The sequence below is a fragment of the Alligator sinensis genome, unplaced genomic scaffold (assembly GCF_000455745.1).
Source record: "Alligator sinensis unplaced genomic scaffold, ASM45574v1 scaffold611_2, whole genome shotgun sequence".
NCBI classification, from domain to species: domain Eukaryota; kingdom Metazoa; phylum Chordata; order Crocodylia; family Alligatoridae; genus Alligator; species Alligator sinensis.
The window spans coordinates 2,382,858-2,398,231 of NW_005841869.1; the positions used below are offsets into that span (position 1 = coordinate 2,382,858).

The following is a 15,374-nucleotide window of genomic DNA, read 5'->3' on the forward strand; positions in this document are numbered from 1 at the left end:
TGTTTACTTTGGGAGAGAGACTGAACTACTGGTTACAGCTGGGGGACTCAGAGACAGGAATCCTGTTTTCTGTTCTTAGTCTTAAGAGGGGACAATGATCTGGGGGTTGAAATGAGGTGGTTGTGGGATTTGGGATGCCTGGGTTCTGTTCCTAGCTCTGTTCTCCACCTGTGTTTCCTGTGGGATAAAGAAATAGTGTAGGTGACTGTTGAGCAGGGCATGTGGGAGGCAAGACTGTAGCAGCTGATCAAGGTACAGTGTTAAACTGCAGAGCTGGAGAAGAAGCGCCTCTCCATTTTAAAAGGCAAACATCTCTGTTGAACTACCAGACCCTTGCTAATACATCGATGCAGTAAGTGTAAAAGCTTTACGGAGCTCATGAAGTCTAATGGGAAACTCCCCACATTCAGCTCTTAGTCCTGAGCCTTTGCTTTGAATCGCTGGGGAGACTTGTATGAACCCAGGCTCTCTTTGGGGATGATGAGTTCACTGGCTCCTGCTGTTCGGCGGTTTATGAACCTGGGGTGACTGTGATGTCACCATGATCTCAGCAGTTGATCTTCTTCATGTTTGTCAGGGGCCCGGGGGATGAAGAGATGGTTCTGATGAACTCCGAAGCGCAAAGATGTAGATGGCCCTGGTGCTAGGAACTGAGCAGAGAAATATCAAAAACCTCATTCAAAGGCAGGATGGCTTCTAAAGCAGAATGCGCCCTCTGAGACATTAGTGACTCTTATTTAATAACAGATGGATTTCTAACTGATTAAATTCCAGGAGCTGTGCTACAGTGTCTGCAGGGATCGGCAGCAGAGATGTACAATAGCGGCTACACAGCTTTTTACAATGCAGCACGGAAGATTTTTGATGCACTGAGCTTAGAGAGTCGAATCCAGTCTGCACTCTTGCCTCACCTGGGAAATAAGGGTCCATGTAATGGTGATCAACTGGGCTGGGGCCCAGTTGAGTAGAGAAGAACCCCAGAGACTGCATTTATTTCTGCCCTGTTGTGAAAGGAGCCTTTAGAGCCCTTGGCTGTGTGATTACTGACAGCAGAACCTGCGATCCCTTCCAGTTGCTTCTGCCTCTGCTCCTTGTGGCTTCCTCCAGATGTTGCAGGTGCATGGTGCCCTGAAGGTATGGCCAGTGCGGGTTTTACACTAATAAAGGGGGAGGGAGTGTGCAGTACTACACTCTTCCAGGCTCCCAGCTTCTGAGCTCTTATGCAGTCTGCTGGTGCATAGTTTGGCTGGAGAGGAGCTTTGTTACCTTTGCCCCAGTATCTCTTCCCTCCCTCTCAGCTGTCTGCTTCTTCTCAGTTGCAACAGCACTGGCGTAGAAGTACCTAATGAGATTTTCTAGATTTTACCTACCCGTTCCTTCCTGGAAAGGAGTCTCTAGGTCCTTGGTTTTATAATGCCACCATAGAGACCCCAGTAATGAGCAGGTGACACAAAGGCATAGAGGGGTGGACATAATCTTTTTTTATCCTTTCTCCATGATGACAAGTTTGGATTCACGTCCCTGAGGTTTCTTTCAATGTCTGAGAACCCTGCTTCACTCTAACAGCCTGTCTGCCACCCTTCTGATGCCCGAGGGATGGTATGGGAAGGAAGGTTGTGGCTGTAGCAAATGTAATGTTCATGGATTAGGTCAACCAGGAGCAGCTGTGGATAGGACATGTTAACAGTCTCTTAGCTAAGCACTGATTTTTGTGTCTGTTGAAGTTTAAAGCCCCACCTTGACACCCAGAGGCTTTTCCATTGTGCTTTGGAGCATCCACACAGAGGAGGTACCATGGGTTTGGAGATGGGCCACGGACACACGGTTCATATGTGGATCTGGCTATGTGAGGGCTTGAGGCCAGGCTTAGGTGAAGGATTTTGAGCTCAGTGGTGCATGGATCTTGTAAACAGCTCTTGTGGGTTTTTGGACCCAATTGGCAGAAATTGCTGCTGCCCTCCTGAGTCTGAACAGTGTGTGTGACTTCTAAACGTCACCGTGCAGATGTCTGAGCAAATTTCTGTGTGCTTCTTACCCAGCAAAGTGCTGTGGGAGTCTGAAGGAATGACATTATAATGAGATTCTGGTCAGGCACTGGGCTCTTTGAGGACTACAGGCTTCCTCTACACTGACTGCTCCTCAGGCCCGGTATAGGGTTAGATTTCTGTTGGGAAGAGGGGTTGTGTGGCTGCCATGCTGGGCTTCCTTCTCCCTGTTCTCTTCTTTTCCCTCATGACCACAAGCTAGTTTTTCAGGGTTGCTATAGCCTCCTCCTGCATGGCCAGGGGAAGCTTTGGTGCGCTGGGCATTCCCAGGGTCAAAGCATGAGACTAGCAGCAGATCCATAGCAGGGATGAGTTGCCACTACACCATTTCTGATAGTGGAGCATCACTGATTTATACCAGCTGAGGGGCTGGCTCTGGTTCTGTCCCCAGCTCTGCCACTTGCACATTGCCTGACTTTGGGCACCTGCTTTATCTCTCAGCTTTAACTTCTCCATCTGTCCAATGGTAATAACAATGTCTGCCTGCTCTCCAGGGGCTGTGAGGGCAAACACTTCGGAAAGAAAGACGAAGTGCTTAATTTTTCTTAACAAGCACATGATGAAGTGTGCCCAGCTCGCGGGGGGGGGTCCCCATTCGAGATGCTTAAAGGTGAGGCATCTTGGGAGTCACTAGTCAGGGAAACTTGGTCCCAAGCTTAATTATGTCAGAACTGCAGTGGATTCTGAATTTGGAGCTTGCTTCTTGTCTGAAATGTTTGTGCGAGGGTGAGATGGAGAGAGAGCGAGTGCTGGGAGAATGGGTCCCAAAGGACTTCGGAGCTTGTTTGTTGCTCCATGTAAATCCAAGGACAGTCAGATTGCTCGGCTGGGTGGGACTGTTTGTTAGTTATTGCCAGCCCTGTTAGGTTTTTTGATAAGGTTTTCTCTTCGCCCTCTCCATCATCCTTCCCCCCAGTCTCCAACCCACACACTCCTCGTGGGCTCCAGCAGCCGCCAGGTTCCAGGCATGTGAAAATCCGAACTGGATTTTGTTGCGGCTCCTTGAAAGCCCCATCTGCATGCTTTGCCTGTGACCCTGTGCTCGCTGCACTCAGCCAGATAGGCAATATATATTCCTGCAGAGGGAGAATTCCTCTGTATAAAGTGCCCATTCCTTCTTTTCTGGATTCTTTACCTTCTGCTAGTATTCTTCTTTTCCAGGGAGAGCCTTGAACTATGGACCCTGGGCATGTGTGCTCGTGTAGGACTAAACACATTTCTTTCTCTTGATGTCTGAATGACAGAGTTCTCCTCAGGAGGAGACATGAGAGTGGTGAGCATATGGGCAGCATGGGTGGTGGAGCGCAGAGGATGGAGCACAGCACACGTGCTCTTACCCCAGATGACCTGGAGGAGAATGTAGCCCAGGGCATAGTCAGCAGCCTAGGGAAGGGAAGGCCTGAATGGGAGGATCCCTCTTGGGATGCTTAGAGCAGAGAGAAGTTACAGATACTTGTGGCCTGATTTCTCAGACATGCTGAACTGCCACTGAAGCCCATGAACTTCAGAGCTGTCACTCCTTCCAGCTGGATCATCTCTTCTTGGTGGTTTAGCAGGAAGGGAAACTGATGCAGCGCAGTCGTGCTGCTTGCACTAGCCAGCTGCGTCCTTGGTGCTGAGAGAACCGCTGCTCCTGCTCCTATGGCCTAAAGCAGGAAGGTGCATAACATCTCTCTAGTACCTTTAGTTGCCAGTTAAGTGGGACAGCAGTGTACATCTCTGAACGATCTTAAATTCCACGCACCTCACTTCATTTGCTATCATCATGCACCCACCTCTGGCTCAATATGGCAGGTACTCAACGGATTAGGAGCAGAGTTAAAATGGGTGTATGCAACTGAAATGGCATCCATATGTTGCCTTACTGTAGCTTCAGTTGTCTTGTGAACATGCATTGATTTAGGCTCCCAGCACCCCTATGTCCATGTGTTCCAGTTTTTACACCAAATTAATGGATTAGAAGATTATAAAGCATAAGCTTCAGGGCATCAGCTTTTACTACAGCAAGATCCTGGCTATGGAATTGGGATATTGCTGGAAATGGGAACAAACCCCACTCTACATGTTCAGAACAGCAAGGCTGGCTGGTGAAGAGGTAGCCTTTCCTCTTAGTCTCAGTGGCCATGTCTGGAGAGGATGGAGAATGGGTGCTTCTACCTGAATTTTGCTTGCAGTTATTTTGTCAGTGCTCAGACATCCTAGCAGAGGGCTTTTTTTTTTGTCTTGTGCAATCTAAGCTGTATGTCGGAACTTAATAGCAAAATTCCCACTAATTTCAGTGGGAACTCAGACATTTCCTAGTGTGAGCTGTCGATGGGGACACTTTGCTAAGCCAGATGGAGCCTGGCTTTGGTCTGGTGCAGCAGCTCAAAGGGGAAGGTCTGTAGGTTGTCCATAGTCTGACTTTATCTTGCACTGATGTTGGCCTGTTGGATTAGCCAGTCCTAGGGGAGGCAACTCCCTGCACAGCCCTTCTCCAAGGAGACAGGAGACAAAGGCTGTCAGCATGAAATTTAAGCACTCTTTTAATTTCTGTGTTGTTCTGGAAAGGCATTAAATGGAATTTGGATTTTGCCACCTCAGATCTTTGGCACAATCACAGAGGTGTCCTCACAGCGCCCATCGAGGGTAGGTTAATAACTGATCCTGTTTGGCAGGTAAGGAAACTGAGGCACAGCAGTTGAGTGACTTGCCTAAAGCCATTGGAGGGTTGGCATTAGAGTGGGGATGGGACTTTGACACTGGTCCCATGTTTGTATCTCTAGTCCCCACCTCCTGGTTTGCTTTGAGCCTCGCAAAGAAAATGCAGTGCATCAGATAGCAGCAATACTGGGGTGGAGCAATCTGGGCCTAGTCGAAGCCTTGTTAGCGTCTCCATGGGCAAACTGCACTTCATGCACATTGGGGCTTTCCTCCAGGCAATAGCTGGCATAGAAACTGGTTTCCTGGATCTGATTTGCTCTGTTTGCCTCTTGGTTCATGAAGCTGAGCCACGGGGCTCACCGGCTTCACCAGCTGTGGTGGAGAGAGAGCATAAAATACCAGCCTCTCTCCACTTTGTCCCGTGCTGCCTAGCATGCTGTTCCCCTCTTGCTCGCCCACCTGAACTCCCCAGAGTTTCCGGCAGTGCGGGCTGGTGTGTACGTTCTTGAGCTGGCCTGTCCCGTTCAGTCCGGTCCATGTGATCCAGGCAAGGTTTTTGCTTTGTTCCAGCAGCATGTGTAAAGCGTTTCAAAGTGGACAGCGACTCTGTCCACCCCGTTAGTGCTAGTCCCTAAATCGGCAACGCGTGGAGTGATTGCTTCTATTAGGAAAAACTCTCCAAAGTCCAGAATGTGGGGAGAGCCCACATCTACCAACTTCCAGCAGCTGCTTCTCTCCTGAGGCTTTCAGAACAGGCACTCGTATGCTCGCAATGGAATTAAAGAGAATTATATCCAGGGCATACCACGCTGCTGCCCTGCTCCCGGTCTTTCTCCTGCTTTGGGGTAAGTTTTCTTGTTCTCTGTCTCATGGTTACCCAGCTAATGTGCTCTAACATTGGCTTCACTGTCTGCCTGAACTCGTGTTTGTGGAAGTGACATATCAGTATATGTTGCTTTTGAAGTAGCACCTGCAAACCTTGGAAAGTTATCTGGAAGATATACAGGCATTTTAGACTTTAGCTGTGTCTGGGTGTGGGTGTGTATCTTTATGCACTAGGGAGGTTAGAGAAGTGTTTGTGCAATTAAGTAGTCAGTGATTGCAGTAACTGTTCTCCATAGCAAAACCCTATAGTAAAGTTCCCCTAGATCTCACAGTTGCATCAATGTAGAACAAACAGGGAAGAGATTTCAGTGCTTTCCATGTATGTATCCTGTGGGGTGCATCCAGGGGAGATGAGCTGTGTGTGCTGTTGGCTGGTAATCCTACTATAACATGCATGTGTGGGGGGATGCATGGGGGAAGGGCAGGAGGTGAAAGGTGCTCATTTTAGAAACCCTTAATAGTTGCAGGCCATCCACTCTTTATCTGGAGGGGGCGTCGAGGTGCCTAAAGACGGCATCATATTGGCAGAGCTTTCTTTTGAATGTTCTTTCAAGCCTGAAACTTTTGTCACTCAGCAGTGTACTTGACTGTTTTGGGCCTCTGAAGGAGTGCAGAAGATTTTTCCCCATGGACTTAGAATTCGCTCCTGGGTCTAATTTCTTGCACTCTCTGGAAAATAGACTTCCCTATGTTCCTACAGAAATGGGTGTCTGGGGATCTGCTGGGCCTAGACATCTGTTTTTGTCATCTAGGGATTATAAGGTTGTGTCAGGAACAAGCCCAGCTCTGTACGGGAAGGAAGATGGGGACTGAACTGGCATCCTTAGCCCTCTGCAGGGCTGCTGGGCCAGGGCCTGCAGTCCTCCCCAGCAAGGGCAGCAGTGGTCTGGCACCAGCATGCAAAAAAGTGAGGGGAAAATGAGGAGAACTAGGAACAGTGAACTACTGAATCCGGGAGTGCTTTGCTATTAATCCCTACTTTTACTTGCAATAAGATCCCTTCTTGAAAGCTAGGGAGCCCTCAGCTCTTTCTATCCCCTCACAGTCCTTCCCCTTGCAGCTATCCTGCCTCTGCCTTGCTCTGCTTCTCCCAGACCACGTATGCATCTGTTGAGCTAAGTTTTGTTTTTTGCGGGAGTTATTCTTTCCCCTGTACCAACTTCTTTGTCTGGTGCATTGGCTCCAAGTGCCTGGAATTCCTTTGGCCACAGGGAAGCAGCAGGGCTGGCTTTTGTGCCTAGTAACCATAGCTACTGGTTTAAAGTGTGAAGCAATTATGGTGGCTTTGTGTTGTGCAGAAGGAAGGCCCATGGCTCACAGTATTGCTCAGCCCATGGCTGTGCAGGGGTTGGGATGCTCCTTGGGGAGTTTTGCTGGTCTGCTTCGCTTTGCCTGGGCAAAGCCTCTCTGTAGACGACACCTTACAGAGGACTTCTCTCTTCCTGCTGGAGCTGGAATGGGTGTCCTGTCGATGAAGAATGAGAAAAAATCTGCAGAAGGCATAATTTTCATAGACACACAACTAGTTCCCCTCTGCAGGGGGAGTTTTGCTACCAGAGTGAGTTGTAGTAAATGTTTTGCCTTCCTTTGCCACCTCTCGCCTTGGGATTTCTAAGGACTTTAGGAAAAAAGTCCCTCCTTGACATTATACAGCAGGTAACTATTATCCTTTTTACATGTAGGGGAAACTGAGGCACAGAAGCTGGGTGATTTCCTCAGGATAACAAGCAAACTGTGCTTGAGAACAGTTCAGATGTCCAGTCCCCAGCTGTAACCACTGGGCCACGCTGTGACGTAACCAGAGCCCCGGTTGCTCCCAGCGCTCAGTTGTGAAGTAAACCCTGTGGGGACAAGACCCAGGGTCTCTGGACGGACCCAACTCTGCTGCTTCCAGCATAAAGGGCAGAGTAGTGCTTGGCTAACGTGGGTCGAGTTGATTTGGAGTCTTGCTAAGCAGATTCTGGAAGGCAGATTTAAAACCCAGCTTCCCTGCATTTTCGGTCCCACACAGCTCAGCACTTTAGATCACGTGCCTTTGGTCTGGCAAATGCTTTGGCCACCTTTTGAGGAGGGACACATGCAGACAAGCCTTTCTTCTGGTGCTTTGCTATCTGTTCCAGGGCAGGCTCTCGAGATTAGCTCTGACAAACACAGCTCAGCTCACAAAGGCTGTTCAAAGCCGTGCTCCCTTCTCCGCTCTCTGTATTGACTGCCAAAGTCTGTAGATTGGAATTAGAAATTAAAGCTTGGGAGTAAATTTGGCTCCTTGAATACAAAGGAAACCCCAAATTTCAGGGTTTGGTCTATGGAAGTGGCTGGAAGATCAGAGAACCCAGAGGTGGGCTCGCTGAGTGGGGATACTGGGGTGCAATGAGAATGAAAAGATCAAAGATTTACTGGGGCAGGGTAATTACAGTAGCCATAAAACACAGAATTACAGCTCTTGCATCCTCTCCCAGGTCTTAGTCAGAGCTGGCCTTTTCCTCCTTTGAGGTAGGTAACAATTGTACTTATTTCACAAGGAGAAACTGAGGCACTGTGCATACAACCCTGACTTCCTGGTGGGAAGTCCCACTCTTTACTTCTCACTGATTTACACATAAAGCTGACATGTTGACTCTGTCTGTGTACATACGTGCTAACATGCAGGCACCTCTGGGGTGGGATTTAACAGCTGTTAAAGTACACAGCGAGCTGAGACAGGAAAGACCTAGTTTGATCTCCTTTACAGAGGTTGAACTCCAAAGAGTTACCCTGGCCCACTGCAGAGCAAGACTTGTACCCATAGCATTCTGATTTCTGCTGAGTTTAGGATTTGGCTAAGGGGCCGAGATGGCACCCCGGCTCTGCCAGAAAGCTGTGGGATCTTGTTGATAGGCCCTTTGCCGATTGAATTGCCAGCACAGCTTTTGGATTGCCCTGGGCTTTCTTTTGAGGTCCCTTGTCACATTGTCATAGTCATCTTAGCAAAGCTTGTCAGATCTGTCAAGATGATCGCCTGAGACGATATGAATGACACTTAGATTCACCTGACGGATGGTACTTCTGCCCAAGTGTTGCCTCCATTTCGCTGCAGCAGGCCTCCTGCTTCATGTGCTATTTGCACAGCAGTGTAAAAGCTTGAATCGTTGCTATGGAAAACGGGTAGGAGGAATTTTTAATGAATCGTCATCATCTTTGCAGATTTTCCTCCAATCTCTTTCCAGAAATCTGGAAGGTTTAGCAAGTGCCCTATAAGCCTCTACCAAGGAGGCTGTCCAGTGGGCGGCGATGCCTTGAAAGCAGAAGAATCCTCCAGCTTCTGGCAGCAATGTGATCTATCAGTAGATCAACAAGATCAAATCAAGATTTTTATTTGTGGGAGGAGACCTAGTTCAACAGAGCCTCTCCTAATCCATGGAGAACAATGAGGGCACAAGTGCTCAGTCCTTGTGCAAAGCAGCGGTGGCAGCCCCTCTGCTGGGTGGTGGTCACGGGAAGGTAAACCTTTCTGGGGAAATGCAGCCTCCATGCCTGCATCCAGACTATATAAGCTGAGCAGAACAATCATCTGTTAAAGTCCATGGAAAGGGGGCGCCTAGAAAGGCTGTAGAACTGGGAATTGTTCAGGCCAAAGCAAGATCAGTGGAAATTAGCCAGCGCTCTGGAAAGCCCTCAGTGCTTGGAAGGAATCGCGTGGCCATGGTCTTGGTGCTTAAGCAATTAATGTCAGGAGTGCTGCTCGGCTTTTTAAAAATGCCACAGACTTTAGTCTGCGCCAGTGAAAGATGCCAAAGAGCTACTGGGTCACCACCTCTGTGTTGAAAGCCCCAAGGAGCTCCACGGCACCTTGGAGGTTCCTTTAAAAAACCCTTTCTGCAAGAGCCCCCCATGCTTGCTCCCTGTCTCTTGCTGAATGCTTCGAGTCACCAGGAGCATGGCAAACACTCCCCCAGAGCGGTCAGCGAGGCTGGGAGAGGCAACCCAACAGCACGAAAGCCCCTTGCAGGCCTGCCCTGCTTCCCTTCCTGTTGAGCGGACGCTGGGAGTGTGCCCTTCTGCTAATCCCTTATGCTGACCAGGGTAGAGAAAGATCAGCAGAGGTCAGCAGGGATTTACTAATATAAGCACATGCCTTTCTATTGCCATGGAAACATAACTCTTTCCATTCCTTTATTCAAAGTTTCAGCAGAGTTGTCTGTCTTACTCTAAATGTTGTTTAGATACCTGGGGAGTTTCCCTACTTCACCTTCAGCTTCAACCTGGAAGTCTAGCAGGGAAGGTGCTGGGGTGAGAGCAGGGGCACAACAGAACTGCTGGAAATGGCACCAGGTTGGGATTTTGATCCTCCAGGTCTCGGCTGCTTGCAGGCTTCTCAAGCTCACTTGCTCTTGCACCACAGTTGCGAAGCCAGTGGGAGACCTGCTATTTTCAGCTCCTGGTTGCATGGAGACTTTCCCTCCAACTGCAGACGTGAACAGGACAGATGAAATATAAACGAGGGAATAAAAAACCTGCCAACCTGTGGCTTCTGTATGCAGGATGGTTGCGAGAAGCAAAACTGAAACCGAAATAATGCAAACGTTGGGGAAATCCACGGGCCCCCTATGGTGGCTGTTCTGTGCCAAGGTATTTGTCCCAGAGGCATCAAGTTCCTCTCTGACATAGTTTTGGGTACCAGAAAATAGCCATTTTTAAGTAATTCAACATACTTTGCCTTAAAAAATAGCAAACTGGGGGGATAGGGGACTAAATCCTGCTGTGCATTTAGTGTGAGCGTGTTTTGAAACTGGGAGCTCTGGCATACCAGCTCCCCGTTTTCCCCTCCCTTGGGGAAGTCTTTGCAGTGAAAGGCCCCTGGCTGGGGGGAGTGCACATTCCTTTACTTGACTATCTTCAGTCTTGTGTCATGGAGAGACAGTATCAGGCTTGTGTCTGGCCCTGGTTACCGGTTAGAAACATCACAGCCTGGGTGCCTGACACAATGCATCGCCGCCTCCTCCTCTGTCAGGCTCTTTTCTGGAGATAGTGGGAGGCTGCAAGAGCTCGTGGTGGCGACCATGCTGACCTCCCTGGAGCGGGAGAGATCAGACTCATGCTGACTGGCTTCTGAATGTCTCATCCGCTGTTGACTGTTTCCCAAGAGTGAGGTGGCAGACGCTTTGGTTTGGGCCAAGGGTAAAAAAAGGGGCCCAGTATCTGCTGTCATGGCTGAGGTCCCCACGGTTCACCTGGGTACAGTGCCCTGCTGGCACTTGGCACCTGCGTCCTCTCTTCTCCTGTTTCTTGAGGCATGTCCAGTTTCTACAGACGTGGTGCTGCGTGGGACTGTGTGGAACTAGACAAGTTTCTGGAGTCTGCATCTGGGTGACTTGCACTTGGGATTCTGTCCAGAGGCATTTAATTGTGAAGCTTGCAAATGTAAATTGGATACAGGCAGCAAAACCCTGAGTTTCTTTAAATAGTTGTAGCATGAGCATGTGCAAAATGCTAGGTTCTTGGTTTCTGTTATGCCTTTATTCCAAAGCTCTCCAGAAACTAATTAAATCTCACGGCACTTGGGAAGGTGCGTAGTTTCTCTCTCAAACAGATGGGTAAACTCAAGCACGTGTGCCAGACTTGCCTAAGCCCAACAAAGTTATTGTCAGGCTGGGGAATAGCCTGCAGGCATCCTGACTGTTGGCCACCTTCCTTGGATAATAGCTGTGGATGATTGTGTCTGTTTGCTGGAAGAGCAGGAGAGGGCTGTAGGATGAACGTGCTTCCCAGTTGCAGTGCACACGCCCACGCAGATGTTCAGATGGAGAAATCTCGCTCAGAAAGCGCCCCCCACTACTGCAACTTCTTGCTGTGTGTGGAAACTGTTTTGCTCCCTTGAAATGTGCCTGCTCTAAACAGCCCGCTGCTCCCTTTTTATTGCGTGTCAAAGGTGTCCTCCAACACGAAGGAAGCAGGGTGATGTCTTGGGCAGATAAGCCTAATGTCTGCTGCTTCCCTGTTGGAATTTTAAGTGGAGGTTTAAGACCAGGTCGGAGGACCCTTATCCATGGAGCTGCCCGGAGGAGTTTGAAGCTTCAGGTGCCATGTGTGTGGTTAATGTTAGGATGACATTTAAGGAGCCGGCAGGAGCAGCAGTCTCAGCTGCTGAAGTGGGATCTGGCCTGTATGTGCGCCTGGTGCCAAGTGCTCCTGTGAGCCTGGCTGCATTCCCAAGATAACCACGTCCAACACTTGCCATGGGCACTTCGCAAGCTCGGTCCCTCTTGTTTTCAATCAGCGCAGGGTGTTTGAAGCAGAAAAATCTCCGCGTAACATAGGAACAAGGCCCAAGACACCTGTGGCAAACGTGGGTTCAAGACCACGTCTTCAGCTGCCGGCCAGAGGCTCTGGACTCTCGCATGCTTTCCGCAGCATCTCTGGAGGAGGCCAGGAGAACGGACCGCTTTCATTTCACATCACCCCCAGCCTGTTCCTGAAGGAGGCAGCTGATGCCCTTGTGCACCCTGGGCTCTGGCGAGAGCCATTGCCTATGGCAAAATTTGCCCCTGGCATGGTGGGTTTTTTATGTTAAAAACAACCCTGTTTTGCTCCTCCTCACTGTCTGGGGATGATGTTTGCTCATTTATTTGTGGGTTTGTTGGGTGGCACAGATGCAGGCCACAGTGAGCCCAGGACAGTGGTGGTTTGGGTTCTGAGTTGCCAAGATCTTATTGTGTCTTTTGAGCAAGACCCCAAATAAATCTGGGCAAGTCACTCACATCAGCCTCTTTGCCTCAGTTTCCCCACTCTGTAAGATGGGCAGCATACCCACTTCAGAGGGTTACCAGTGCCTGTGTATAGAGTGCTGGAGTGGAAACAGATCTGTACTGTTTACAGAGCCCCTAGTCCCATGTGCAGGATCCCAGGGGCTGCCGTCCTGGCTTTGTTGGGCTCCAAGGGGCTTTGGAACAAACTTGCAGAGGCTCCTGCTGTAGCAGAGGCAGTGACAGGAGTCTTACCTGACCCCTCACATGGGACTGGGCCCAGCACCTCTTGCGAGTCGCTCCTTTATCACTGTTGTTTATGCAGGTGAGCTCAAGCGCTTTGCTTGTCTCCACCATCACTAAGAGGATAATCCTCTTATTCCATACTGTATCTAAAATAAATCCCCATGTCCTGCTCTGTTCAGTCACTCCAAGCCAGGAGAGGAGGTGGGAGACGTCTTCCATTCCTCTGCTGGGACTGGAGGGGTCAGTCTTTGCTGGTCATCAGTGTGATGTCTGAGCAACAAATCATCCATGGGAAAAAAATCAACTCCCCCCTCACTTATCCACTCGTAGTACAGATTTGTTCTTCTGCAGATACTTTTTTAAGAACTGTTCCTCCCCACAAGTGGGCTGGAGTGAGCTGCTTCATGAGTCAACAGTGATGGGCTTTAAAAATTGTTTCTGGGAAGAAGGTCTTTTCATTCAATTGCTTGAGACTGGCGTATCCAACCCTCCCACTAGCTTCCTAAGCCGGCCCCTGCTCATACGCAAGAGGTGAGCTTCTGCGTGCATACTGCTCCCTGTCTGCAAGTTCGTATTCCTAGGGAATGGAGCATCCCTTCCATTTGGGTTTGACTAGAAACCCTAGTTGTGAAACTAAAAGGACTTTTAGTGGCTAGAACCAGGAGCTGAGCTCTTTGGGTTCTTTCCCTGGCTTTGCCACGCACTTGGGAAAGTCACTTAGCCTCTGGGAACCTCTTACATCTCTAAAATGGGGATAGTACTTGGCTCACAAGGGGGTAATGACACTGAATGCTTCTGAAGGGCACAGTGCAGAAGGTGCTAGGGAATCAGTAAAGAAGTGGTACGCTACTAAAGAGGAGGTACACTTCTCTGGCAAGCAATTCAGAAATGCTAGATGCTGGTATGGGTCCAGGTCTAAGATGTTTCGAGGATTACCTGGCTATTGGAGCCAATTTAAATGATGCTTTTGCCTTTTATGGGTTTTGCAGCCTGCTTTATGGGTCCCGTAGCAAAGTGAAAGGGACACGGCATGGAGGCAGGCTGTGAGGAATGGGGGCCCTTGTTATTGGATGGCATTGGGTGAAGAAGGGATTCCTAGGGCTTCAAACTGGCTTCTTTCTTAAATCACTATCCCTTCATGAGTGCAAAAGCACTCTATTGCCAAAGAACGGACGTCTAACATTTGCAGACATTAGGGATCCTGAACATTTTCATCAGGGTCCTGGTTGTGATTGAAGCTGTTGGAAACTAAACCCAAGTGGGCGATTGACTCTGAATATGCTCGGAGAGATGGAAACTTATTGTAATGGAAAGCAAGGAGCTGAGCGTCCTGCTGAGCTTGTGGAGCTAGCAGGGCTGTTTGGCTTGCAGTTCAGCTGGAAGAAAGAGCAATCTCAAGGCTCCCAGCAAAGGCGCTGTGAAGTCACTGATCAGCCCCTTGCCTCCCAGTTGGGTGCGAGGACCTTCTGGTGACCTGTGATGAGAACAGTAGAAGAGAGAAAGCCCCAGAACCTGCGATGTTATCCCAACTCTGCTCAGAGTAGGCCGGTTGTTGGGGAAATTGCTGTTCACACGTTCAGCCTGCTAACAGGGCTTTGCAAGCAGTGGGTGGAGGTGGTGGTAGTGGTGGGAGACCCAAGAAGAGATTAAAACATTTTCTGATTTAGAAAGGAGGAATAGATGCTTTCCTTACCTGTAGCCAGGCATTCTCCACTTCCCTTAATACCCATTGCCCTGCATGGTCTATGACAGTTCCCAGGACCCCTTTCTCCTGTCAAGGGTCTTGTCTTCTGGTTCATACTAGTTTTAGTAGCAGAGACTTTTCTGGTCAACCTGGGACAGGAAAGGTTAATCAAGGAGCAGCACCTGTGGGTTCATAAAATCTCCCATATCCATTGCTGGTCTATCCCAAATTCCTTTCTGTGTGGGTAGGAAGCTGCAAGATGCTTCACCACTGTGACTCAGCCTTTTGCAAGATTATTCAACTGACAGCTTTGGCTCTAGTCTTCTCCGCACAGCATGTGGGGGACAGTTTACCTCTAAAGAGATGCACACTTTTCAGCTGAGCAAATTTGCAGACAGTCAACAAAAGGACCTGGAGTCTGCTTCAGATAGACTGCCATGAGTCTTGGTTCTTTGTCTTTGTTGTTACATATTTTATGTTGGAAAACATCAATCTAAAACATCTTTGACTTTTCCTAACAAGAAATTTAATCCTGTCTAGCAACAGTCTTGGGACTCTTGAACTAGGGAGAATACAAAATCCCGAGAGACCTGAGGCAGACCCCAAAGAAACTGAGAAGGGAAGGGATTTTTGGTCACACTTTAAAACTGTGGGGCTGGGAATTCTTATGGGTTAATAACTACTTAGCTCCAGTGACAAGGTATTTTGTACGGAAAAAAAAGCCTTTGGCAAAGAAAGAACCCCTGTTGTGACTGTCCAGAGGCGAAAGATCATGACATATTGCTAAGATCCCACAGGGTCTTCCAATAAACTTAAATTTGAGATCCGTAATGCTTATGAAGTAAAGTCCAGGCAAAATATTAAAATCACACAATACAGTCTGCTGGGATTCGTTATTTGTCCTGAGAGGGCAGGAAAGGTCACGAAGCCCATCTTAAAAAAAACACTCTTTTGCAAGCTACCATTAAGTGCAAAACCAGACTCAGCAAGGGCTTATATCTGACTCCTATTCCGCATTAGCCTTTGAAGTCCATCCTAATCCACCACTAAATGAGTGGAACTTGTTTCTGAAGGGAAGCATAGCCCCCTCCAGTTTCATTTCAGGGTAGCCTGGCAGGGCCCCAGCATGTTTTCGACATCAGGTTTTGC

At 48.9% G+C, this 15,374-nt stretch overlaps 1 protein-coding gene across 6 annotated transcripts in view; it reads left to right on the plus strand.

Moving 5' to 3' along the window:
* CRB2 (crumbs 2, cell polarity complex component) overlaps nt 1-15,374 on the plus strand; it is a 116,389-nt gene that overhangs the window by 63,329 nt on the left and 37,686 nt on the right. For 3 of the 6 annotated variants that reach the window (XM_025194252.1, XM_014526549.2, XM_025194263.1), the window contains exon 1: nt 5,340-5,533. The exons of the other annotated variants lie outside the window; for them this stretch is intronic. In XM_025194252.1, the coding sequence (XP_025050037.1) occupies nt 5,452-5,533 (82 nt within the window). In that variant the 5' untranslated portion in view covers nt 5,340-5,451. Of the gene's footprint in view, nt 1-5,339; nt 5,534-15,374 lie in introns of those variants that run through there. 6 annotated transcript variants of the gene reach the window in all.